General features: G+C 46.1%; 1 protein-coding gene across 3 annotated transcripts in view; it reads right to left on the bottom strand.

Moving 5' to 3' along the window:
* slc35a5 (solute carrier family 35 member A5) overlaps positions 1-27,999 on the bottom strand; it is a 100,824-nt gene that overhangs the window by 13,516 nt on the left and 59,309 nt on the right. For 2 of the 3 annotated variants that reach the window (XM_072513826.1, XM_072513828.1), the window contains one exon: positions 16,962-17,029. In XM_072513826.1, coding sequence (XP_072369927.1) covers positions 16,962-17,029 — 68 coding nt within the window. Of the gene's footprint in view, positions 1-4,356; positions 4,425-16,961; positions 17,030-27,999 lie in introns of all 3 variants that reach the window. The other variant, XM_072513827.1, reaches the window with a different exon arrangement.

Raw genomic sequence — 27,999 nt, 5'->3', positions numbered from 1 at the left:
GTGAGGGGATGCATTGAAAAGTACTTGGAACTCAATGACAATGGGGAGGTTCAGGTGGGAGTGGTCTGGGAGGCGTTGAAGGCGGTGGTTAGGGGGGAGCTGATATCAATAAGGACACATAAAGGGAAGCAGGAGAGTAAGGAACGGGAGCGGTTGTTGCAAGAACTTTTGAGGGTGGACAGACAGTATGTGGAAGCACCGGAGGAGGGACTGTATAGGGAAAGGCAAAGGCTGCATGTGGAATTTGACTTGCTGACCACAGGCACTGCAGAGGCACAATGGAGGAAGGCGCAGGGTGTACAGTATGAATATGGAGAGAAGGCGAGCAGATTGCTGGCACACCAATTGAGGAAAAGGGGAGCAGCGAGGGAAATAGGGGGGGTGAGAGACGAAGATGGAGAGACGGAGCGGGGAGCGGAGAGAGTGAATGAAGTGTTTAAGACATTTTATAAAAAATTGTATGAAGCTCAACCCCCGGATGGGAGGGAGAGAATGATGGAGTTTTTGGATCGGCTGGAAATTCCCAAGGTGGAAGAGCAGGAAAGGATGGGATTGGGAGCACAGATCACGGTAGAAGAAGTGGTGAAAGGAATTAGGAACATGCAGACGGGAAAGGCCCCGGGACCGGACGGATTCCCAGTTGAATTTTACAGAAAATATTTGGACTTGCTCGCCCCGCTACTGACGAGGACCTTCAACGAGGCAAAGGAAAGGGGACAACTGCCCCCGACTATGTCAGAAGCAACGATATCGCTTCTTTTAAAGGAGGAAAAGGATCCGCTACAATGCGGGTCCTACAGACCAATCTCCCTCCTCAATGTAGATGCCAAGGTCTTGGCCAAGGTAATGGCAATGAGAATAGAGGAATGTGTCCCGGGGGTGGTTCATGAGGACCAAACTGGGTTTGTGAAGGGGAGACAGCTGAACACGAACATACGGAGGTTGTTAGGGGTAATGATGATGGCCCCACCAGAGGGTGAAACGGAGATAGTAGTGGCGATGGATGCCGAGAAAGCATTTGATAGAGTGGAGTGGGATTATCTGTGGGAGGTGTTGAGGAGATTTGGGTTCGGAGAGGGGTATGTTAGATGGGTGCAGCTGCTGTATAGGGCCCCAGTGGCGAGTGTGGTCACGAATGGACGGGGATCGGCATATTTTCGGCTCCATAGAGGGACAAGGCAGGGATGTCCTCTGTCCCCATTACTGTTTGCACTGGCGATTGAGCCCCTGGCGATAGCGCTGAGAGGTTCCAAGGGATGGAGGGGAATACTTAGGGGAGGAGAAGAACACCGGGTATCTTTATATGCGGATGATCTGCTACTATATGTGGCGGATCCAGCGGAGGGGATGCCAGAAATAATGCGGATACTTGGGGAGTTTGGGGATTTTTCAGGGTATAAATTGAACATGGGAAAGAGTGAGCTGTTTGTGGTGCATCCAGGGGAGCAGAGTAGAGAAATAGAAGACCTACCGTTGAGGAAGGTAACAAGAGACTTTCGTTACCTGGGGATCCAGATAGCTAAGAATTGGGGCACATTGCACAGGCTAAATTTGACGCGGTTGGTGGAACAGATGGAGGAAGATTTCAAGAGATGGGACATGGTAGCATTGTCAATGGCAGGGAGGGTGCAGGCAGTTAAGATGGTGGTCCTCCCGAGATTCCTTTTTGTGTTTCAGTGTCTCCCGGTGGTGATCACGAAGGCTTTTTTCAAAAGGATAGAAAAGAGTATTATGGGTTTTGTTTGGGCCGGGAAGACTCCGAGAGTGAGGAAGGGATTCTTACAGCGTAGTAGGGATAGGGGGGGGCTGGCACTACCGAGCCTAAGTGAGTATTATTGGGCCGCTAATATTTCAATGGTGAGTAAGTGGATGGGAGAGGAGGAAGGAGCGGCGTGGAAGAGATTAGAGAGGGCGTCCTGTAGGGGGACCAGCCTGCAGGCTATGGTGACAGCCCCATTGCCGTTCTCACCAAGGAACTATACCACGAGTCCGGTGGTGGTAGCTACACTGAAGATTTGGGGACAGTGGAGACGACATAGGGGAAAGACCGGAGCACTGGGGGGGTCCCCGATAAGAAACAACCATAGGTTTGCCCCGGGGGGAATGGATGGGGGATATGGAATGTGGCAAAGAGCAGGTATAACGCAATTGAAAGATCTATTTGTGGATGGGAAGTTTGCGAGTCTGGGAGCGCTGACCGAGAAATATGGGTTGCCCCAAGGGAATGCATTCAGGTACATGCAATTGAGGGCTTTTGCGAGGCAGCAGGTGAGGGAATTCCCGCAGCTCCCGACACAAGAGGTGCAGGACAGAGTCATCTCAAAGAAATGGGTGGGGGACGGTAAGGTGTCGGATATATATAGGGAAATGAGAGACGAAGGGGAGACTATGATGGACGAACTAAAAGGGAAATGGGAAGAAGAGCTAGGGGAGGAGATTGAGGAGGGGATGTGGGCAGATGCCCTAAACAGGGTAAACTCGTCGTCCTCGTGCGCCAGGCTAAGCCTGATTCAGTTTAAGGTATTACACAGGGCACATATGACTGGAACACGGCTCAGTAAATTTTTTGGGGTGGAGGATAGGTGTGAGAGGTGCTCGAGAAGCCCAGCGAATCATACCCATATGTTTTGGTCATGCCCGGCACTACAGGGGTTTTGGATGGGGGTGACAAAGGTGCTTTCGAAAGTAGTAGGAGTCCGGGTCAAACCAAGCTGGGGGTTGGCTATATTTGGGGTTGCACAAGAGCCGGGAGTGCAGGAGGCGAAAGAGGCCGATGTTTTGGCCTTTGCGTCCCTAGTAGCCCGGCGCAGAATATTGCTAATGTGGAAAGAAGCCAAGCCCCCGGGGGTGGAGACCTGGATAAATGATATGGCGGGGTTCATAAAGTTAGAGCGGATTAAGTTCGTCCTAAGGGGGTCGGCTCAAGGGTTTACTAGGCGGTGGCAACCGTTCGTCGAATATCTTGCGGAAAGATAGATAGGGGAGAACAAAGAAGGCAGCAGCAGCAGCCCAGGACTTGGGGGGTGGGGTGTGGGGGGGGGGGGGGGGGGGGGGGGGGGGGTGGCCTGAGACAAGGCAGTTGCCAATTAGGGCTAGTTTTTATTTTTTGTTATTTAATATTTATTTATTTGTTGTTGTTTTCTTTTGTTCTTGTTTAAATAAAAAAGGTCATTATTATCTGTATTGTTATAATGTTGTGTAAAGGATGCACAATGTACTGTGTTGGTTGACCAAAAATTTTCAATAAAATATTATTTAAAAAAAAAAATATCGAAGACTGGAGTGTTTTAGGTATCCTCTCCAAACTCAGATTCCTAGCTACAGACTCTGTCCCTCACCCTGGCAACAGTTTGATAATGAAATAATCTGTTCTTCATAGCGTTGGTGTCATATTTGACCCCATGATGAGTTTCCAACCACCTTCTATTTCCACCTGAGTAACATCGCTCAACTTCATCCCAGTTAGTTGTCTGCTGCCAAAACTCTCATCCCATGCTTCTTCCACCTCCAAAGTTGACCAAGCCAGTGCACTCCTGTCTGATCTCGCACATTCTATCCTCCGTAAACCTGAGGTCATCCAACACTACTGTCTATGTATTAACTCACACTAAGTCTCATTCATTGATCATTTTTATGCTTGCTGTCTTTTATTGGTTCCTGATCAAAGTTTTCATGCTGGTTTTCAAATTTCTCCTTGGCCTCACCCTTCAGCCCCACAACGCTCCACGATCTCTTACTCGCCCAATCTGGCCTCATGAGTATCCCCAATCTTAACTGCACCACCATTGATGACTGTGCCTTCAGTTTCCAAGGTTTCAAACTCTGGAATTTACTCCCTACACCTCTTTGCCTCACAACCTCACTTTCCCTCCTTTATGATACTCCACAAAACCTACCTCTGGCCAGGTTTTTGGTCATCTGATCTAGTATTTCCTTCAGTGTCATATTTTGTTTTAAAATGCTGCTGTGAAGCACCTTGGAATATATTATTACATCAAAGGTGCTATACAAACATACGTTGTTGTTGTTCTGTGGTAAATTTCAGGTTAGGACCCTTTCAAAAGTACATGTGGCCATATCTGTTCCATTCGACCTCTTGTAGCCAGCAATGCAAATTAGTGTGGAATTAGCAGTTGTGTAACTGAACAAAAAAGTAATCATGGTGGTCAAGTAGCTCCAGTGAAAGCTAACAACAGCTGTACTGAAATCTCATCACATGGACTTGTGCACGGGGCTCGGATTGTGGCAACCTCTTTGCAGTACAAAGTGGATATGAGATCTGTGCTACCTTAAATAAATGCGTTAGGCTATCCCTCCAATTAACAAGATGCAACAGGAATTAGTTAACCAACTTACTTTAGAACAACTCTGAAGAGAAGAGCTGTTGTGATAATAACGAAATTTGACAACAAGACTGCCATTGCCTAAACAAGACCGACCAGAAAAAAAGACTAGTTAGCCATAAAAATGCCATCATCTCACAATGCTAAGTCAAATAACAGTATTTTAAAATGAACTACTAAGACATGTTTACTGTCTATATAATAAAGAATTTCAATAAGAAGTTAAAAATGTCATGAGCCCAAAGTGCTGGGTGATATAAAATTACTGTTGTACATTACTTGCGTGGTAAATGTAATTGCTGAATAAAATTGGAGTATTTCATGATTACATAGGAGTAATTGTATCCTAATAATGATTTACTGGAAAAAGATATTCTGAATTTATCTGAATGATAAACTAGGAAACCAGCATGTAGGTAATAATGCTGAAGAATGTTAAATCCGCTTCCCAATGTTGCTGTACTTTCCATTTTTGATTTGGAAGCCTTAGTTATCTTTCTATTCCAAAGATTCTTCTTTTGATTTTCCTGAGGGCTACTTTTCCATTTCTGAAGGCTAATTTTTGGTTTTCAGAGGCTCGTTTTTCATCATCATTAACTCCTTTGTAGGTGATGCAGTCACACAGAAACATTGCCTTCTATATTTGTGTTGACATATGGGGTATTTGGACTTGCACAGAAGCAGAATTAGAAGAATTAATCAATGTGCTCAATAATCATCACAGCTAACAAGTGAAGAATTAATTTCCTAGACCATACCCGAGTATTTAAATTGGCACAGGGCAACTGGTATAAATTAACAAATGATTCTCCCCTGACGAATGTGATATAAAATAGTTACTTTAGAGATATTAGTTACTGTAATGTAAATAGGCCGGTCTGATTTTATTAGTTCACAAAGGATTTCAGAACGCATGGCAAAGCAAGGGGGAGGGGTGTCCAGCTAAGGAGGAGAAAAGGATGCTGGGTAATAGGAGGCCAGAGGAAGGGATGAGCAGTGAGCCACTCAGGATGTATGGCCAGGTCAGGAGGGGTATAGGATGACCTATGGGAATCGTGTATGTGAAACTTGATGCCATTTGAATGTATTTGCAGAAATCCCTTTGTCTCCTTCTTCATTCGTTTTCCCAGGAGTTTAGGAGACTGGTTCTGTGTCTGTGAGAAACGAATCAGACTTGCAAGTCAAATAAAATAACTAATGCTGTACCTGCAAATCCATCTCGACTTTTATTGAGGCCAGACTGATGGGTAAAGACATTTTTGATTTGTCATTTGGTGCCGGAAACCCGGGATTTCTCAAGATGGTCATTGGCCAGCTGCAAACTCAGAATTAGACTGATTATGGACAAAAGGAGAGTGGAAAAAGGGGCCCACAATGTATTGCTGGAAAATGACCACGCATTGATTTTTCCCCTCTTCTTATGGTCTGATTGGTCTGGTCACTTGCGGTTGGTACGGAAAGATCATCCCGACGAAATCAAAGGTCAGTCTGGGGATTAGAAAATTAAACTGATGGGATATCATAATTGATAGTTCAGTTTTGGGTTAATTGTGTTGTTGATGAACTGATGGGACATCGGAAGATGGTTCAGTTCTACGAGTATTGTTGATGAACTGATGTGACATCGGAAAGATGGTTCAGTTCCACGAGTGTTTTTAAAACTATAGTTGATTAAGCTAAAATTGTATCCTTGGACTGAAGTGGCGAGAAACGATAAATTTTAAAACAAACTGGATGCTGCATGTTAGTTAAAGCAGGAGTCTCTCAGAGGGTTAACAGCAGCTTGAGTTAACAGGCAGCTTGTGGCGTAATTGGATACATTTCCTTCGAGTCAGTGAACTCCAGCAAAGTTACGTTTTGAATGAATTAAAGGAAACCAGTGGGTTTCTCCACCTGATAAAAGTTATTATTTTCGAAAGCAATTGATTGAAATTGCCAGAATCTTAAGTTTTACTTACTTGAAATAATGTTTATCTCATTTTATTTGTGAATTAATAGAAACTTAAAGAAACTCACTGACACCATTTTAAAAAGTGGAAATCTGGAAATGACAGTTGACTTTGCTCCGGTATACATCACCGCAGCTAACTGCTCCCTCATTGATAGCAGCCAACATTTTTGTGAATGTAAGAAAAACTTGTTAAAAGAAAAATTAAGATAAAGAATTAATTAAGTTGTAAAAGTTATACAAGTTTGTGTTAAGCAAATTGTAAATTTAGTTCTGAGTTGAGATCAGAGCTAAGCTTGCAAGTTGCAGTAATTCAATTTGAATTTTCAAACATTTTAAGTTTTAAAAGAACACTGTTAGAACCTTTTCAATAATTGTGCCAAGGAGCAAAAATTGCCATTGGTTATAAATAGGCAAATAAAAAAATATATATATAATAATAATAAAAAAGAAAGAGCCAAAGTATGAAAGCTAAAGAGTTAATTAGATTATGGAGACAATATTGTCAACATGAGAGGGGTAAGATCATGTTGTTAAGTTGGCAAGAAAATGCCCTTAAAATAGGGATTCCAATTAGTGAAGAGGAAAAAAAACCCAATGGGCTACGTAGTTCAATGGCTGGCCTTGCATTGACAGAGACAGAAGATGACGAATTGGACAATTTGACCACGTCGGCTAGGATTCAGACTGCACCTGTGGCATTGTCTGCACTAATTGCAGAAACACCAGAGTATCATAATTTATATCCAGTCACTGCTCCCCAGATTCAAATTATGCCAGCCCCTCCAGTACCATCTTCACTGTCTGAGAGAGAAGGGGGGCTCTGTTCCACAAGCCCAATTAGCTCTAGGACCCGATCTCGGACAGCGAGAGAAGGGCCTAATCCTATCCAGAAACAATCAAGCATACCACCTAAAGCCCTTCAGACCGATAAGGGGGAACAGAAAACTCCGAGAACAAAGGGAGAGGAAAGGGATGGTTCTGAGGAGAAGGAGCTCCCTCTAGTGACAGGGAGGGACGTCAAAGTCTTGGAAGAGCCAGAAGAAATAGCTAGAGTGCCCCCTGGTGAGACTCTGAGACAGTTGCCGATTAGGAAAATACCAAACCCTGACGCTATGACGGCGGCCGCCCAGCCCACGATAGACGTGTATTTCCCATGGAGACCCAGTGAGACGATGGCTATTATGGCTACAATCCCAGACAGAAAAAAATCTCCTGCTGCTTTCGTGGATCACCTGAGAACTACCATCTCAATTTATCAAGCTGATTCTAGGGACCTCTGGGCCCTAGTCCAGCAAGTTTTAACCCCAGTAGAGTACCGCAATCATCTTAATCACTTGAATTATGCTAGCCACGCCGCACTTCAGCAAGCCCATGCGTTGGACGATGATAGACGGACACAAATGCTGAATGCGTTGAATAACACATTTCAAAAGCCCATAAATATTTCTGCTATCTTAGACCTCAAACCTAAAAAGATTGAAGAGCCAGAGGAATTTCTGGAACGTTTTAATGAAATCTACCGTGGGCAGTCATGCGACTTGCCATATCAAAATGGTCAGAGTTCCCCTCAATATTGTGCTATGTTAATGCATTGCCTACCACCTTCCGTGGCTACTGCCGTGAAATGTAATAACATGAATTGGACAGAGAACGACCCTTCCCGAATGGCCAGGGCAGTCAGATTTTATTGGAAGGAGGGTGTAGGCCAGGAAGGAGGCTCAGTTACAAAGATTAAGATGGAGTATGTAATGAAAAAGGATGATCCGAGACCCCAACCAGCGGCAGAAACAGTGGCTTACCAGTTGGAACCCCAATATTGTGACTTTGGGTGGGTGGATCAGCAAGGGGGGGGGATATCAAACCCACCCAACGGGACCCTCAGCTCCTCTTTATGGCCCACCGTATGTACCAACAGCTTTACAACCGCCGCCCCCTCTGAGGGGCCATTGGTCTACTGGGAGAAAAGGACAGGGCAGATATAGAGGGAGCAATGCATGTTTTAATTGCGGCCGTGCAGATCACTGGCAACAGGAATGCCCCTTTAAAAGACAGGCAGCAGAAGGAGACTCCCCGACCCAAAGGAGGGGGTACCCACCAAGGGGAGGACAGACGAGATACACTGACTTCTCCCAGGCAAACCCTTTCCCAACACAGGGTTGGCTAGCTAATTTAGTCATAAGGACTCTCCAATCGGACAGGGAACCTATTATCTCTGCAAATAGATCAACATCACCCATTTGTAATCGACACTGGAGCAGCCATGTCTTCGGTACAATCAGAACTTCGACTACCACTATCCGACCACACGCAGCATTTGTCGGGGTCCCAAGGACAGGTGTGTGAGTATCCTATCTCTGAACCTGTGACAGTCACTTACGAGAATAAGTCTGCAGATCATTAGTTTGTAGTAACTACTGGATTGGACTGTAACTTGTTGGCCCGAGATTTACTGTGTATCTTCCAGCTACAGCTAGAGTGCGGAGACGAAGGGGTAACGGTTCAATCATGGAGGATGAGACAACAGTGCTATATTTCTATCACCCCCCCAGTGGTGGACGTTAGACATTGAACATTCACTGCATCATGTTACCCTGGCCTATGACAGAACCGGACAAAACAGGGTGTTGGAGGACAAATACCGGCTGTTAATTGGGACCGAATGGCCAGTCAAGGTTACAGCCATAGTCACGGGAAAAGAAGGTATGGCCGATTTTGTTACAATACCACCACATTTATGGCCACAGACAGCTTCGGTAAGCCCTCATATTACACGTCAGGTCCACGACCAGTACCATGCCAAGGATCTGGGGCCTATTGTAAGGAGGGCAGTGGATCATTCAGATCCAACAGAGAACGCACTTCAAGTCACGCCAGACGGCACTGCCATAAAATATTTTGTGGTTCCTGAAACGATTAACACTCAACTGCAGCATCACCGGGAACGTGATGTTTTGGAATATGTCAATCCACAGGTCTGGGCGGAATACCCATCACAAGTGGGAAAGACAAATGTTACACCTATTAAGGTAATGATTAAGGACCATGTAAAGCTGCCTTCCATTTGGCAATACCCCCTGAAACCCCAAGCTGCCCCGTCTATAGACAAATTAATCCGAGAGCTGTTGCAACAGGGTATTTTGGTCCCTTGCCAAACAGAATGTAACACCCCCATACTTGCTGTGCCTAAACCAGCCAACCCAGACCAGTACCGATTAGTACAGGATTTACGTTCAATCAATGCCATCGCACAGCCGTTACATGCTCTCACTCTCCAACAGGATATTACGGTGTATAGCTCCCACTCGGTCATCGCACTACTGAGGCAACTGCAGACTCAGCATCTTACAGCAGCTCGTCAGAATAGGTATGAGGTATACCTTTTGAACAATCCACGTCTGACATTTAAACACTGTACCACTATCAATCCAGCCTGTTTTCTTAGTGGTCCCCCTGTCCATGAAGACGCACCTGGCCACGACTGTTTAGCCTTGATTCAGGAAACTACCACAATAAGGGACGATTTGAGTGATATTTCGTCAGAACAACCTGACATGATTATGTGTGGTCAAATATCCCACCGGGTTTAGTTAATGACCTACTACAGGCCCTCCTTATGCCCGCGCAGATTTCCGTCATTAAATGCGCTGCCCACACAAACGGTAAGACCCCAGTTAACGTTGGTAATGAACAAACAGATTGTGCAGCGCGGACAGCCGCACAAATTCAGCAAGTGATGGTGCCTAAAATGTTAGGTCAGACTAAACGTTCTGCAATAAATAGGTCTGCCTCTGAGAAGCCAATGCCAACCATTCAAGACGTCAAAGGTTACAGGAGGACGCTCCCGAGAGTGATAAACAAATGTGGAAACGGTTAGGTTGTACATATGATTCTGTTTCCTCTTTATGGACCACGCCAGCACATCAGACTTGTATGTCCGATGTACTGGCTTTATGAGTCACTGAAATGTGTACACTTTGCAACTCATTGTGGGGCTCGGGGGACTAGTGATTTGTTGCTGGACACTTGGTGGCACCCTAAAATGCAGGGGTTGGCTCAGAATATCAGCACGTGGTGTTTGATTTGTCAGCAATATAACACCGGCAAAGGTATCCCTTGTGGTAGGAGGGAAACCCTGTTGCCCACTGGTTCCTTTGAGACGTTCCAGGTGGATTACATTGAGTTGGAAAGGTGTCAATGTTGTCAATATTATAAATATGTTTTGGTTATTGTGGATGTGTTCAGTAGATGTGTCGAGGTGTATCCGACTATCGATAATAAAGCTGCTACTGTGGTTAAAGTTCTGATGCGGGAAATCATTCCCCGGTACAGTATACCAGCTCAGTTGAGTTCTGATAACGGGCCTCATTTTCTTGGACAGATTAACCTGCCTCCCTTCCCCAGTGCTATTTTACAGGTGTGGAGCATGATGGGGTGGCCACGCACCGCCTGTGTGACCACGGCCTCACCTCGCTTGGAGTGACATCGGGGACGGACATGGAAAAGGGACATATTATCTACATTTGTAACCCCAACCAAACTACAAGGACATTTTGTTTATGCAGAGGTGACGTTCTTCGCTGCCCCCATATACGAGGACATGGTATCGACTCATGGAAGGTCATCAGATTAACGGACAATGCAGGACCCATGAAGCAATTGCACCGGTCCCGGCGATGGGAAGGGAACATTACATGGACATTGCCTTGTTTTTGGAGTACATGTAAATTTGATTTTGGATGTGTCAAGATTGGTGAGATAAGGGTAAAATCAGACCGTCAGGAGAGAGTAGGAAGAGGTTGTGGGAGAGAGAGGGGGACTAGAGAGAGGACGGAGCGTGTGAGAAGGGGAATGCAACTAGAACGTAGGTTATCAGGAGATACACTTAATTCATTTAGAGGCCAAACGGAGGAAAACCCGGGTAGTATGAATCTCTTTTACCAGATTTACCACCGCTTGTATGGCCAGGGACGGGTTGTCTGCTACCCGAACCCCGCAGCGGTGTCTAGGTTATTTTCTGTTTCACCGCTTTGGGGCACTCCCCAAACGGTGGTTCATTGTCAGCATTCTGAGCCACCGCCCGAGCAGGTCACTCTTCCTTACGATCCGGGTTCAGCACCACCGGCTATTTGCCTTCCCCTTCCTCGGGATAATTCCCACTCACAGTATGATAGGCTGCAACGGTGGAGGGCGTACATACCTAGCCACTTCACTCCCAATAGGGATTCCCGGTCATACTAGAAGGATACAGCTGTTTGCTGGTAGAGGTGGAAACGAATATAACAAATAAAGGGGCAGCACGGTAGCATTGTGGATAGCACAATTGCTTCACAGCTCCAGGGTCCCAGGTTCAATTCCAGCTTGGGTCACTGTCTATGCGGAGTCTGCACATCCTCCCCATGTGTGCGTGGGTTTCCTCCGGGTGCTCCGGTTTCCTCCCACAGTCCAATGATGTGCAGGTTAGGTGGATTGGCCTTGCTAAATTGCCCTTAGTGTCCAAAATTGCCCTTAGTGTTGGGTGGGGTTACTGGGTTATGGGGATAGGGTGGAGGTGTTGACCTTGGGTAGGGTGCTCTTTCCAAGAGCCGGTGCAGACTTGATGGGCCGAATGGCCTCCTTCTGCACTGTAAATTCTATGATATCTGTTCCCCACCTGTATGGACAGGAGGTGTCATATCACCCAGGCATCTGGCCAATGCATTTGTTACAACACCACCTGCGTTCCATTGAACGCCGGCCTCCAGCTCCTTTGTGGCTGGGCGAATGTCTCTCACATCACTGTTGGGACTAGGGCTTTCCGCATTGCTAGGCGGCCCAAATGGGCGTTTCAAAGCTGGATAAACTGGGCTACTGGGGGATCCCTACGCAACCAATATACTGATTGTGATGCTAGCCTGTACACGGAGCAAGGATGCTACTTTTTATTTAATGGCACAGTAATCAATGTTTTGTCACCCCCATTTCCCCGACAAATTGCTATTGGGACTCTAGTCCCTACCACAGTCCCCTGCCCTGCATAATCAGTTAGCACGCCGGGCAGTCTCAGCTGAATTCTGCGAGAACTGGAAACAACCTCAGGTTCTCGCACCCAACCGGGGCCACTCAGCCGGGTGGGGAATTCTGAGCGTCTTGTAGCTGCGGTTGTTTGCAATGCAGAACCGGTATACTCTTACTATCTTCTGGTCCGTGAGGGTGGGGCATGCGCCATAGTACAGGGCAAGTGTATCATGGGAGTTCAAGACTTAACCGCTAACATCAGTAAATTTATGGATCGCATACGGGATCACCTGGACGGAATGCAGGATCCTGGCTCTTGGGGTAACTGGGGATTTGGAGGTTGGAAGGACTGGTTGATAAATATGGCCATATATTTAGCAGTGGCTATTGGCTGCATCTTTGTGGGCCCAGCCATCCTTAAATGCATGATGGGTAGAATGCGGGGTGCACTGGAACAGATAGACGCCCCAAGAATCTTGGCTGTTAGAATCCACGAGAGTGCAGCGGATGAAGGGGGCTACTACAGGAATTGGAAATGCAGTGATGTATCTTTTTAGATGAGGGACCGTAGCTATGGATTGAATAGTTTGGTTATCATGAAATGATAAAAGGAGGGAATGACGAATGTGATATAAAATAGTTACTTTAGAGATATTAGTTACTGTAATGTAAATAAGCCGGTCTGATTTTATTAGTTCACAGACAAAGGATTTCAGAACGCATGGCAAAGCAAGGGGGAGGGGTGTCCAGCTCAGGAGGAGAAAAGGATGCTGGGTAATAGGAGGCCAGAGGAAGGGATGAGAAGTGAGCCAATCAGGATGTATGGCCAGGTCAGGAGGGGTATAGGATGACCTATGGGAATAGTGTATGTGAAACTTGATGCGATTTGAATGTATTTGCAGAAATCCCTTTGTCTCCTTCATTCGTTTCCCAGGGGTATAGGAGACTGGTTCTGTGTCTTGTGTCTGTGAGAAACGAATCAGACTTGCAAGTCAAATAAAATAACTAATGCTGTACCTGCAAATCCATCTCGACTTTTATTGAGGCCAGACTGACGGGTAAAGACATTTTTGATTTGTCACCCCTAAATAAATGATCTGCATTTCTATACACAAAAGAAATCATCACCCTAAACACTGGTGAGATCACAACAAGGAGACTTCCATCTCATCTGCACAATTACTACCCTTTTTATTACATCACGGGTCTCAAATCTCAGATTTAAATTTAACACCGGATGCAGCATTGATAATGATCTAGCATCAATTGCTGCTTGTGGAATAGGGTTCCAATTTCTACCATCCTTTGTGAGGAGGTTTTCCTAATTTCACTCCTGAAAGATCTGGGGCGAAATTCTCCGGAAACGGCGCGATGTCCGCCAACTGGTGCCCAAAACGGCGCAAATCAGTCGGGCATCGCGCCGCCCCAAAGGTGCGGATTGCTCCGCATCTTTGGGGGCCGAGCCCTAACCTTGAGGGGCTAGGCCCGCGCCGGACGAATTTCCGCCCCGCCAGCTGGCGGAAAAGGCCTTTGGTGCCCCGCCAGCTGGCGCGGAAATAACATCTCCGGGCGCTGCATGCGCGGGAGCGTTAGCGGCCGCTGACGACATTCCCGCGCATGCGCTGTGGGGGGAGTCTCTTCCGCCTCCGCCATGGTGGAGACCGTGGCGAAGGCGGAAGGGAAAGAGTGCCCCCATGGCACAGGCCCGCCCACGGATCGGTGGGCCCCGCTCGCGGGCCAGGCCACCGTGGGGGCACCCCCCGGGGCCAGATCGCCCCGCGCCCCCCCAGGACGCCGGAGCCCGCCCGCGCCGCCTTGTCCCGCCGGTAAGGTAGGTGGTTTAATTTACGCCGGCGGGACAGGCATTTTAGCGGCGGGACTTCGGCCCATCCGGGCCGGAGAATCACGCGGGGGGGCCCGCCAACCGGCGCTGTGCGATTCCCGCCCCCGCCGAATATCCGGTGCCGGAGACTTCGGCAACCGGCGGGGGCGGGATTCACGCCAGACCCGGCGATTCTCCGACCCGGCAGGGGGTCGGAGAATCTCGCCCAAGGTTCTAATTTTTAGACTGTGCTCCCAGTCCTAGATTTCCGAATACATAAACGATCATTTACCTAATTATATTTCCTTTATTACAACATTGACAGCACTCCCAAAGTATATCACCGGCTGTAAAGTACTTTGTGATGCCACACGGCCATAAAAAGCATTATAAAAATGTGAATCATTTATTACTGCTTGGGATCTTAAGATATGCAAAATGGTTGCATGCTTGTCTAACACTGTCACTTACCTCAACTAATTTACAGTATGTGAAATGCTTGATAACACAAATGTAAACCTTGGTTACGAAATAAAACTGTTCAATATTAAATTATCCAATTGACAGTGTTCAATTGCATTCACTACATGTTTTACCCATGTAGGAGCTCCTGAACCTATGCAACCTTAAGCTTGAGACTTCACATTCATTATCTCAGTGATTTTGAGCTTTCCTGGCTTCCAGTTATTCATTTGTTGACAAAACTGCTCACGGTGTTTGACCCCACTGGTCTGGACGGCCTCACTCCCCTCCCTACCCCACATCTCATTCCACCTCCTTGCCCAATGGCCTCGGCAGCTTCACTCACCACCGCGACTCATCGTCGCACTGCTTGTTGCTCCTCCAATCACAGGCTATCACTAGTGTACCTATAGGGAGCAAACATGGGTGAGAAACAGCCTGTGATTGAAGGAACAATTCCTCACAGATTCTGCCTCTTCCATGTATGAGAGCGACTTTTCTCTGATTGGTTGCGTCCGTTATTGAATTTTCCCAGGCTTAAAGGTGGATTCGCCTACCGTTCTCATGTATTTTGAATGCAGATGCCAAACATGAATCCTTTTTACTATTTTCATAATTTCTCATCTTTCTGTTTTTTATATTTCCATTCCTCATTTTTTTTCCTTATTTACTTTAGACAGAACCATTGGAATCTGCAATGGAATCACTACCTGCTGTGACTTCATGCAGCTCTGTGACTAAAGGATTCTCAAATATATAATCAAAGGTGGAACTGCTCCTAAAGATTCCTTCTATTCGCCGAACCACTCACGCAATTCTTCATTAAATTGTTCATAGGATGTCAGCATCATTGGCAAGACTAGCATTTGTTGTCCATCTCTGATTTTCTTGAGGTGGTGAGGAGCTGCCTTTTGGAACCTCTGCAGTGTATACCCACAGTACTTAGGAAGCGATTTCCTGGTATTTGACTCAGCAACAGTGAAGGAAGCTTTTGATAGGTTTATCGATTTGACTAAAATTTTAATATTCTATGTAAAAAGAATAGGGTGGCACGGTGGCTAGCACTGCCACCTCACAGTACCAGGGACCCAGGTTCAATTCTGCCTCGGGTGACTGTGGAGTTTGCACTTTCTCCCTGTGTCTGCATGGGTTTCCTCCGGGTGCTCAGGTTTCCTCTCACAGTTCAAAGATGTGGTTAGGTGGATTGGCCATGGTAAATTGTCCCTTAGTTTCCAAAGGGTCAGGTAGAGATATTGGGTTATAGGGATAGGGTGGGGGTGTGGGTTTTGGTAAGGTGCTCTTTCCAAGGGTCGGAGTGTTTTAGGTATCCTCTCCAAACTCAGATTCCTAGCTACAGACTCTGTCCCTCACCCTGGCAACAGTTTGATAATGAAATAATCTGTTCTTCATAGCGTTGGTGTCATATTTGACCCCATGATGAGTTTCCAACCACCTTCTATTTCCACCTGAGTAACATCGCTCAACTTCATCCCAGTTAGTTGTCTGCTGCCAAAACTCTCATCCCATGCTTCTTCCACCTCCAAAGTTGACCAAGCCAGTGCACTCCTGTCTGATCTCGCACATTCTATCCTCCGTAAACCTGAGGTCATCCAACACTACTGTCTATGTATTAACTCACACTAAGTCTCATTCATTGATCATTTTTATGCTTGCTGTCTTTTATTGGTTCCTGATCAAAGTTTTCATGCTGGTTTTCAAATTTCTCCTTGGCCTCACCCTTCAGCCCCACAACGCTCCACGATCTCTTACTCGCCCAATCTGGCCTCATGAGTATCCCCAATCTTAACTGCACCACCATTGATGACTGTGCCTTCAGTTTCCAAGGTTTCAAACTCTGGAATTTACTCCCTACACCTCTTTGCCTCACAACCTCACTTTCCCTCCTTTATGATACTCCACAAAACCTACCTCTGGCCAGGTTTTTGGTCATCTGATCTAGTATTTCCTTCAGTGTCATATTTTGTTTTAAAATGCTGCTGTGAAGCACCTTGGAATATATTATTACATCAAAGGTGCTATACAAACATACGTTGTTGTTGTTCTGTGGTAAATTTCAGGTTAGGACCCTTTCAAAAGTACATGTGGCCATATCTGTTCCATTCGACCTCTTGTAGCCAGCAATGCAAATTAGTGTGGAATTAGCAGTTGTGTAACTGAACAAAAAAGTAATCATGGTGGTCAAGTAGCTCCAGTGAAAGCTAACAACAGCTGTACTGAAATCTCATCACATGGACTTGTGCACGGGGCTCGGATTGTGGCAACCTCTTTGCAGTACAAAGTGGATATGAGATCTGTGCTACCTTAAATAAATGCGTTAGGCTATCCCTCCAATTAACAAGATGCAACAGGAATTAGTTAACCAACTTACTTTAGAACAACTCTGAAGAGAAGAGCTGTTGTGATAATAACGAAATTTGACAACAAGACTGCCATTGCCTAAACAAGACCGACCAGAAAAAAAGACTAGTTAGCCATAAAAATGCCATCATCTCACAATGCTAAGTCAAATAACAGTATTTTAAAATGAACTACTAAGACATGTTTACTGTCTATATAATAAAGAATTTCAATAAGAAGTTAAAAATGTCATGAGCCCAAAGTGCTGGGTGATATAAAATTACTGTTGTACATTACTTGCGTGGTAAATGTAATTGCTGAATAAAATTGGAGTATTTCATGATTACATAGGAGTAATTGTATCCTAATAATGATTTACTGGAAAAAGATATTCTGAATTTATCTGAATGATAAACTAGGAAACCAGCATGTAGGTAATAATGCTGAAGAATGTTAAATCCGCTTCCCAATGTTGCTGTACTTTCCATTTTTGATTTGGAAGCCTTAGTTATCTTTCTATTCCAAAGATTCTTCTTTTGATTTTCCTGAGGGCTACTTTTCCATTTCTGAAGGCTAATTTTTGGTTTTCAGAGGCTCGTTTTTCATCATCATTAACTCCTTTGTAGGTGATGCAGTCACACAGAAACATTGCCTTCTATATTTGTGTTGACATATGGGGTATTTGGACTTGCACAGAAGCAGAATTAGAAGAATTAATCAATGTGCTCAATAATCATCACAGCTAACAAGTGAAGAATTAATTTCCTAGACCATACCCGAGTATTTAAATTGGCACAGGGCAACTGGTATAAATTAACAAATGATTCTCCCCTGACGAATGTGATATAAAATAGTTACTTTAGAGATATTAGTTACTGTAATGTAAATAGGCCGGTCTGATTTTATTAGTTCACAAAGGATTTCAGAACGCATGGCAAAGCAAGGGGGAGGGGTGTCCAGCTAAGGAGGAGAAAAGGATGCTGGGTAATAGGAGGCCAGAGGAAGGGATGAGCAGTGAGCCACTCAGGATGTATGGCCAGGTCAGGAGGGGTATAGGATGACCTATGGGAATCGTGTATGTGAAACTTGATGCCATTTGAATGTATTTGCAGAAATCCCTTTGTCTCCTTCTTCATTCGTTTTCCCAGGAGTTTAGGAGACTGGTTCTGTGTCTGTGAGAAACGAATCAGACTTGCAAGTCAAATAAAATAACTAATGCTGTACCTGCAAATCCATCTCGACTTTTATTGAGGCCAGACTGACGGGTAAAGACATTTTTGATTTGTCATTTGGTGCCGGAAACCCGGGATTTCTCAAGATGGTCATTGGCCAGCTGCAAACTCAGAATTAGACTGATTATGGACAAAAGGAGAGTGGAAAAAGGGGCCCACAATGTATTGCTGGAAAATGACCACGCATTGATTTTTCCCCTCTTCTTATGGTCTGATTGGTCTGGTCACTTGCGGTTGGTACGGAAAGATCATCCCGACGAAATCAAAGGTCAGTCTGGGGATTAGAAAATTAAACTGATGGGATATCATAATTGATAGTTCAGTTTTGGGTTAATTGTGTTGTTGATGAACTGATGGGACATCGGAAGATGGTTCAGTTCTACGAGTATTGTTGATGAACTGATGTGACATCGGAAAGATGGTTCAGTTCCACGAGTGTTTTTAAAACTATAGTTGATTAAGCTAAAATTGTATCCTTGGACTGAAGTGGCGAGAAACGATAAATTTTAAAACAAACTGGATGCTGCATGTTAGTTAAAGCAGGAGTCTCTCAGAGGGTTAACAGCAGCTTGAGTTAACAGGCAGCTTGTGGCGTAATTGGATACATTTCCTTCGAGTCAGTGAACTCCAGCAAAGTTACGTTTTGAATGAATTAAAGGAAACCAGTGGGTTTCTCCACCTGATAAAAGTTATTATTTTCGAAAGCAATTGATTGAAATTGCCAGAATCTTAAGTTTTACTTACTTGAAATAATGTTTATCTCATTTTATTTGTGAATTAATAGAAACTTAAAGAAACTCACTGACACCATTTTAAAAAGTGGAAATCTGGAAATGACAGTTGACTTTGCTCCGGTATACATCACCGCAGCTAACTGCTCCCTCATTGATAGCAGCCAACATTTTTGTGAATGTAAGAAAAACTTGTTAAAAGAAAAATTAAGATAAAGAATTAATTAAGTTGTAAAAGTTATACAAGTTTGTGTTAAGCAAATTGTAAATTTAGTTCTGAGTTGAGATCAGAGCTAAGCTTGCAAGTTGCAGTAATTCAATTTGAATTTTCAAACATTTTAAGTTTTAAAAGAACACTGTTAGAACCTTTTCAATAATTGTGCCAAGGAGCAAAAATTGCCATTGGTTATAAATAGGCAAATAAAAAAAAATATATATAATAATAATAAAAAAGAAAGAGCCAAAGTATGAAAGCTAAAGAGTTAATTAGATTATGGAGACAATATTGTCAACATGAGAGGGGTAAGATCATGTTGTTAAGTTGGCAAGAAAATGCCCTTAAAATAGGGATTCCAATTAGTGAAGAGGAAAAAAAACCCAATGGGCTACGTAGTTCAATGGCTGGCCTTGCATTGACAGAGACAGAAGATGACGAATTGGACAATTTGACCACGTCGGCTAGGATTCAGACTGCACCTGTGGCATTGTCTGCACTAATTGCAGAAACACCAGAGTATCATAATTTATATCCAGTCACTGCTCCCCAGATTCAAATTATGCCAGCCCCTCCAGTACCATCTTCACTGTCTGAGAGAGAAGGGGGGCTCTGTTCCACAAGCCCAATTAGCTCTAGGACCCGATCTCGGACAGCGAGAGAAGGGCCTAATCCTATCCAGAAACAATCAAGCATACCACCTAAAGCCCTTCAGACCGATAAGGGGGAACAGAAAACTCCTAGAACAAAGGGAGAGGAAAGGGATGGTTCTGAGGAGAAGGAGCTCCCTCTAGTGACAGGGAGGGACGTCAAAGTCTTGGAAGAGCCAGAAGAAATAGCTAGAGTGCCCCCTGGTGAGACTCTGAGACAGTTGCCGATTAGGAAAATACCAAACCCTGACGCTATGACGGCGGCCGCCCAGCCCACGATAGACGTGTATTTCCCATGGAGACCCAGTGAGACGATGGCTATTATGGCTACAATCCCAGACAGAAAAAAATCTCCTGCTGCTTTCGTGGATCACCTGAGAACTACCATCTCAATTTATCAAGCTGATTCTAGGGACCTCTGGGCCCTAGTCCAGCAAGTTTTAACCCCAGTAGAGTACCGCAATCATCTTAATCACTTGAATTATGCTAGCCACGCCGCACTTCAGCAAGCCCATGCGTTGGACGATGATAGACGGACACAAATGCTGAATGCGTTGAATAACACATTTCAAAAGCCCATAAATATTTCTGCTATCTTAGACCTCAAACCTAAAAAGATTGAAGAGCCAGAGGAATTTCTGGAACGTTTTAATGAAATCTACCGTGGGCAGTCATGCGACTTGCCATATCAAAATGGTCAGAGTTCCCCTCAATATTGTGCTATGTTAATGCATTGCCTACCACCTTCCGTGGCTACTGCCGTGAAATGTAATAACATGAATTGGACAGAGAACGACCCTTCCCGAATGGCCAGGGCAGTCAGATTTTATTGGAAGGAGGGTGTAGGCCAGGAAGGAGGCTCAGTTACAAAGATTAAGATGGAGTATGTAATGAAAAAGGATGATCCGAGACCCCAACCAGCGGCAGAAACAGTGGCTTACCAGTTGGAACCCCAATATTGTGACTTTGGGTGGGTGGATCAGCAAGGGGGGGGGATATCAAACCCACCCAACGGGACCCTCAGCTCCTCTTTATGGCCCACCGTATGTACCAACAGCTTTACAACCGCCGCCCCCTCTGAGGGGCCATTGGTCTACTGGGAGAAAAGGACAGGGCAGATATAGAGGGAGCAATGCATGTTTTAATTGCGGCCGTGCAGATCACTGGCAACAGGAATGCCCCTTTAAAAGACAGGCAGCAGAAGGAGACTACCCGACCCAAAGGAGGGGGTACCCACCAAGGGGAGGACAGACGAGATACACTGACTTCTCCCAGGCAAACCCTTTCCCAACACAGGGTTGGCTAGCTAATTTAGTCATAAGGACTCTCCAATCGGACAGGGAACCTATTATCTCTGCAGATAGATCAACATCACCCATTTGTAATCGACACTGGAGCAGCCATGTCTTCGGTACAATCAGAACTTCGACTACCACTATCCGACCACACGCAGCATTTGTCGGGGTCCCAAGGACAGGTGTGTGAGTATCCTATCTCTGAACCTGTGACAGTCACTTACGAGAATAAGTCTGCAGATCATTAGTTTGTAGTAACTACTGGATTGGACTGTAACTTGTTGGCCCGAGATTTACTGTGTATCTTCCAGCTACAGCTAGAGTGCGGAGACGAAGGGGTAACGGTTCAATCATGGAGGATGAGACAACAGTGCTATATTTCTATCACCCCCCCAGTGGTGGACGTTAGACATTGAACATTCACTGCATCATGTTACCCTGGCCTATGACAGAACCGGACAAAACAGGGTGTTGGAGGACAAATACCGGCTGTTAATTGGGACCGAATGGCCAGTCAAGGTTACAGCCATAGTCACGGGAAAAGAAGGTATGGCCGATTTTGTTACAATACCACCACATTTATGGCCACAGACAGCTTCGGTAAGCCCTCATATTACACGTCAGGTCCACGACCAGTACCATGCCAAGGATCTGGGGCCTATTGTAAGGAGGGCAGTGGATCATTCAGATCCAACAGAGAACGCACTTCAAGTCACGCCAGACGGCACTGCCATAAAATATTTTGTGGTTCCTGAAACGATTAACACTCAACTGCAGCATCACCGGGAACGTGATGTTTTGGAATATGTCAATCCACAGGTCTGGGCGGAATACCCATCACAAGTGGGAAAGACAAATGTTACACCTATTAAGGTAATGGTTAAGGACCATGTAAAGCTGCCTTCCATTTGGCAATACCCCCTGAAACCCCAAGCTGCCCCGTCTATAGACAAATTAATCCGAGAGCTGTTGCAACAGGGTATTTTGGTCCCTTGCCAAACAGAATGTAACACCCCCATACTTGCTGTGCCTAAACCAGCCAACCCAGACCAGTACCGATTAGTACAGGATTTACGTTCAATCAATGCCATCGCACAGCCGTTACATGCTCTCACTCTCCAACAGGATATTACGGTGTATAGCTCCCACTCGGTCATCGCACTACTGAGGCAACTGCAGACTCAGCATCTTACAGCAGCTCGTCAGAATAGGTATGAGGTATACCTTTTGAACAATCCACGTCTGACATTTAAACACTGTACCACTATCAATCCAGCCTGTTTTCTTAGTGGTCCCCCTGTCCATGAAGACGCACCTGGCCACGACTGTTTAGCCTTGATTCAGGAAACTACCACAATAAGGGACGATTTGAGTGATATTTCGTCAGAACAACCTGACATGATTATGTGTGGTCAAATATCCCACCGGGTTTAGTTAATGACCTACTACAGGCCCTCCTTATGCCCGCGCAGATTTCCGTCATTAAATGCGCTGCCCACACAAACGGTAAGACCCCAGTTAACGTTGGTAATGAACAAACAGATTGTGCAGCGCGGACAGCCGCACAAATTCAGCAAGTGATGGTGCCTAAAATGTTAGGTCAGACTAAACGTTCTGCAATAAATAGGTCTGCCTCTGAGAAGCCAATGCCAACCATTCAAGACGTCAAAGGTTACAGGAGGACGCTCCCGAGAGTGATAAACAAATGTGGAAACGGTTAGGTTGTACATATGATTCTGTTTCCTCTTTATGGACCACGCCAGCACATCAGACTTGTATGTCCGATGTACTGGCTTTATGAGTCACTGAAATGTGTACACTTTGCAACTCATTGTGGGGCTCGGGGGACTAGTGATTTGTTGCTGGACACTTGGTGGCACCCTAAAATGCAGGGGTTGGCTCAGAATATCAGCACGTGGTGTTTGATTTGTCAGCAATATAACACCGGCAAAGGTATCCCTTGTGGTAGGAGGGAAACCCTGTTGCCCACTGGTTCCTTTGAGACGTTCCAGGTGGATTACATTGAGTTGGAAAGGTGTCAATGTTGTCAATATTATAAATATGTTTTGGTTATTGTGGATGTGTTCAGTAGATGTGTCGAGGTGTATCCGACTATCGATAATAAAGCTGCTACTGTGGTTAAAGTTCTGATGCGGGAAATCATTCCCCGGTACAGTATACCAGCTCAGTTGAGTTCTGATAACGGGCCTCATTTTCTTGGACAGATTAACCTGCCTCCCTTCCCCAGTGCTATTTTACAGGTGTGGAGCATGATGGGGTGGCCACGCACCGCCTGTGTGACCACGGCCTCACCTCGCTTGGAGTGACATCGGGGACGGACATGGAAAAGGGACATATTATCTACATTTGTAACCCCAACCAAACTACAAGGACATTTTGTTTATGCAGAGGTGACGTTCTTCGCTGCCCCCATATACGAGGACATGGTATCGACTCATGGAAGGTCATCAGATTAACGGACAATGCAGGACCCATGAAGCAATTGCACCGGTCCCGGCGATGGGAAGGGAACATTACATGGACATTGCCTTGTTTTTGGAGTACATGTAAATTTGATTTTGGATGTGTCAAGATTGGTGAGATAAGGGTAAAATCAGACCGTCAGGAGAGAGTAGGAAGAGGTTGTGGGAGAGAGAGGGGGACTAGAGAGAGGACGGAGCGTGTGAGAAGGGGAGTGCAACTAGAACGTAGGTTATCAGGAGATACACTTAATTCATTTAGAGGCCAAACGGAGGAAAACCCGGGTAGTATGAATCTCTTTTACCAGATTTACCACCGCTTGTATGGCCAGGGACGGGTTGTCTGCTACCCGAACCCCGCAGCGGTGTCTAGGTTATTTTCTGTTTCACCGCTTTGGGGCACTCCCCAAACGGTGGTTCATTGTCAGCATTCTGAGCCACCGCCCAAGCAGGTCACTCTTCCTTACGATCCGGGTTCAGCACCACCGGCTATTTGCCTTCCCCTTCCTCGGGATAATTCCCACTCACAGTATGATAGGCTGCAACGGTGGAGGGCGTACATACCTAGCCACTTCACTCCCAATAGGGATTCCCGGTCATACTAGAAGGATACAGCTGTTTGCTGGTAGAGGTGGAAACGAATATAACAAATAAAGGGGCAGCACGGTAGCATTGTGGATAGCACAATTGCTTCACAGCTCCAGGGTCCCAGGTTCAATTCCAGCTTGGGTCACTGTCTATGCGGAGTCTGCACATCCTCCCCATGTGTGCGTGGGTTTCCTCCGGGTGCTCCGGTTTCCTCCCACAGTCCAATGATGTGCAGGTTAGGTGGATTGGCCTTGCTAAATTGCCCTTAGTGTCCAAAATTGCCCTTAGTGTTGGGTGGGGTTACTGGGTTATGGGGATAGGGTGGAGGTGTTGACCTTGGGTAGGGTGCTCTTTCCAAGAGCCGGTGCAGACTTGATGGGCCGAATGGCCTCCTTCTGCACTGTAAATTCTATGATATCTGTTCCCCACCTGTATGGACAGGAGGTGTCATATCACCCAGGCATCTGGCCAATGCATTTGTTACAACACCACCTGCGTTCCATTGAACGCCGGCCTCCAGCTCCTTTGTGGCTGGGCGAATGTCTCTCACATCACTGTTGGGACTAGGGCTTTCCGCATTGCTAGGCGGCCCAAATGGGCGTTTCAAAGCTGGATAAACTGGGCTACTGGGGGATCCCTACGCAACCAATATACTGATTGTGATGCTAGCCTGTACACGGAGCAAGGATACTACTTTTAATTTAATGGCACAGTAATCAATGTTTTGTCACCCCCATTTCCCCGACAAATTGCTATTGGGACTCTAGTCCCTACCACAGTCCCCTGCCCTGCATAATCAGTTAGCACGCCGGGCAGTCTCAGCTGAATTCTGCGAGAACTGGAAACAACCTCAGGTTCTCGCACCCAACCGGGGCCACTCAGCCGGGTGGGGAATTCTGAGCGTCTTGTAGCTGCGGTTGTTTGCAATGCAGAACCGGTATACTCTTACTATCTTCTGGTCCGTGAGGGTGGGGCATGCGCCATAGTACAGGACAAGTGTATCATGGGAGTTCAAGACTTAACCGCTAACATCAGTAAATTTATGGATCGCATACGGGATCACCTGGACGGAATGCAGGATCCTGGCTCTTGGGGTAACTGGGGATTTGGAGGTTGGAAGGACTGGTTGATAAATATGGCCATATATTTAGCAGTGGCTATTGGCTGCATCTTTGTGGGCCCAGCCATCCTTAAATGCATGATGGGTAGAATGCGGGGTGCACTGGAACAGATAGACGCCCCAAGAATCTTGGCTGTTAGGATCCACGAGAGTGCAGCGGATGAAGGGGGCTACTACAGGAATTGGAAATGCAGTGATGTATCTTTTTAGATGAGGGACCGTAGCTATGGATTGAATAGTTTGGTTATCATGAAATGATAAAAGGAGGGAATGACGAATGTGATATAAAATAGTTACTTTAGAGATATTAGTTACTGTAATGTAAATAAGCCGGTCTGATTTTATTAGTTCACAGACAAAGGATTTCAGAACGCATGGCAAAGCAAGGTGGAGGGGTGTCCAGCTCAGGAGGAGAAAAGGATGCTGGGTAATAGGAGGCCAGAGGAAGGGATGAGAAGTGAGCCAATCAGGATGTATGGCCAGGTCAGGAGGGGTATAGGATGACCTATGGGAATAGTGTATGTGAAACTTGATGCGATTTGAATGTATTTGCAGAAATCCCTTTGTCTCCTTCATTCGTTTCCCAGGGGTATAGGAGACTGGTTCTGTGTCTTGTGTCTGTGAGAAACGAATCAGACTTGCAAGTCAAATAAAATAACTAATGCTGTACCTGCAAATCCATCTCGACTTTTATTGAGGCCAGACTGACGGGTAAAGACATTTTTGATTTGTCACCCCTAAATAAATGATCTGCATTTCTATACACAAAAGAAATCATCACCCTAAACACTGGTGAGATCACAACAAGGAGACTTCCATCTCATCTGCACAATTACTACCCTTTTTATTACATCACGGGTCTCAAATCTCAGATTTAAATTTAACACCGGATGCAGCATTGATAATGATCTAGCATCAATTGCTGCTTGCGGAATAGGGTTCCAATTTCTACCATCCTTTGTGAGGAGGTTTTCCTAATTTCACTCCTGAAAGATCTGGGGCGAAATTCTCCGGAAACGGCGCGATGTCCGCCAACTGGTGCCCAAAACGGCGCAAATCAGTCGGGCATCGCGCCGCCCCAAAGGTGCGGATTGCTCCGCATCTTTGGGGGCCGAGCCCTAACCTTGAGGGGCTAGGCCCGCGCCGGACGAATTTCCGCCCCGCCAGCTGGCGGAAAAGGCCTTTGGTGCCCCGCCAGCTGGCGCGGAAATAACATCTCCGGGCGCTGCATGCGCGGGAGCGTTAGCGGCCGCTGACGACATTCCCGCGCATGCGCTGTGGGGGGAGTCTCTTCCGCCTCCGCCATGGTGGAGACCGTGGCGAAGGCGGAAGGGAAAGAGTGCCCCCATGGCACAGGCCCGCCCACGGATCGGTGGGCCCCGCTCGCGGGCCAGGCCACCGTGGGGGCACCCCCCGGGGCCAGATCGCCCCGCGCCCCCCCAGGACGCCGGAGCCCGCCCGCGCCGCCTTGTCCCGCCGGTAAGGTAGGTGGTTTAATTTACGCCGGCGGGACAGGCATTTTAGCGGCGGGACTTCGGCCCATCCGGGCCGGAGAATCACGCGGGGGGGCCCGCCAACCGGCGCTGTGCGATTCCCGCCCCGGCCGAATATCCGGTGCCGGAGACTTCGGCAACCGGCGGGGGCGGGATTCACGCCAGACCCGGCGATTCTCCGACCCGGCAGGGGGTCGGAGAATCTCGCCCAAGGTTCTAATTTTTAGACTGTGCTCCCAGTCCTAGATTTCCGAATACATAAACGATCATTTACCTAATTATATTTCCTTTATTACAACATTGACAGCACTCCCAAAGTATATCACCGGCTGTAAAGTACTTTGTGATGCCACACGGCCATAAAAAGCATTATAAAAATGTGAATCATTTATTACTGCTTGGGATCTTAAGATATGCAAAATGGTTGCATGCTTGTCTAACACTGTCACTTACCTCAACTAATTTACAGTATGTGAAATGCTTGATAACACAAATGTAAACCTTGGTTACGAAATAAAACTGTTCAATATTAAATTATCCAATTGACAGTGTTCAATTGCATTCACTACATGTTTTACCCATGTAGGAGCTCCTGAACCTATGCAACCTTAAGCTTGAGACTTCACATTCATTATCTCAGTGATTTTGAGCTTTCCTGGCTTCCAGTTATTCATTTGTTGACAAAACTGCTCACGGTGTTTGACCCCACTGGTCTGGACGGCCTCACTCCCCTCCCTACCCCACATCTCATTCCACCTCCTTGCCCAATGGCCTCGGCAGCTTCACTCACCACCGCGACTCATCGTCGCACTGCTTGTTGCTCCTCCAATCACAGGCTATCACTAGTGTACCTATAGGGAGCAAACATGGGTGAGAAACAGCCTGTGATTGAAGGAACAATTCCTCACAGATTCTGCCTCTTCCATGTATGAGAGCGACTTTTCTCTGATTGGTTGCGTCCGTTATTGAATTTTCCCAGGCTTAAAGGTGGATTCGCCTACCGTTCTCATGTATTTTGAATGCAGATGCCAAACATGAATCCTTTTTACTATTTTCATAATTTCTCATCTTTCTGTTTTTTATATTTCCATTCCTCATTTTTTTTCCTTATTTACTTTAGACAGAACCATTGGAATCTGCAATGGAATCACTACCTGCTGTGACTTCATGCAGCTCTGTGACTAAAGGATTCTCAAATATATAATCAAAGGTGGAACTGCTCCTAAAGATTCCTTCTATTCGCCGAACCACTCACGCAATTCTTCA

The sequence above is a fragment of the Scyliorhinus torazame genome, chromosome 8 (genome assembly GCF_047496885.1).
Source record: "Scyliorhinus torazame isolate Kashiwa2021f chromosome 8, sScyTor2.1, whole genome shotgun sequence".
Lineage (NCBI taxonomy): Eukaryota > Metazoa > Chordata > Chondrichthyes > Carcharhiniformes > Scyliorhinidae > Scyliorhinus > Scyliorhinus torazame.
This window is presented reverse-complemented; position numbering and strand designations above follow the sequence as displayed.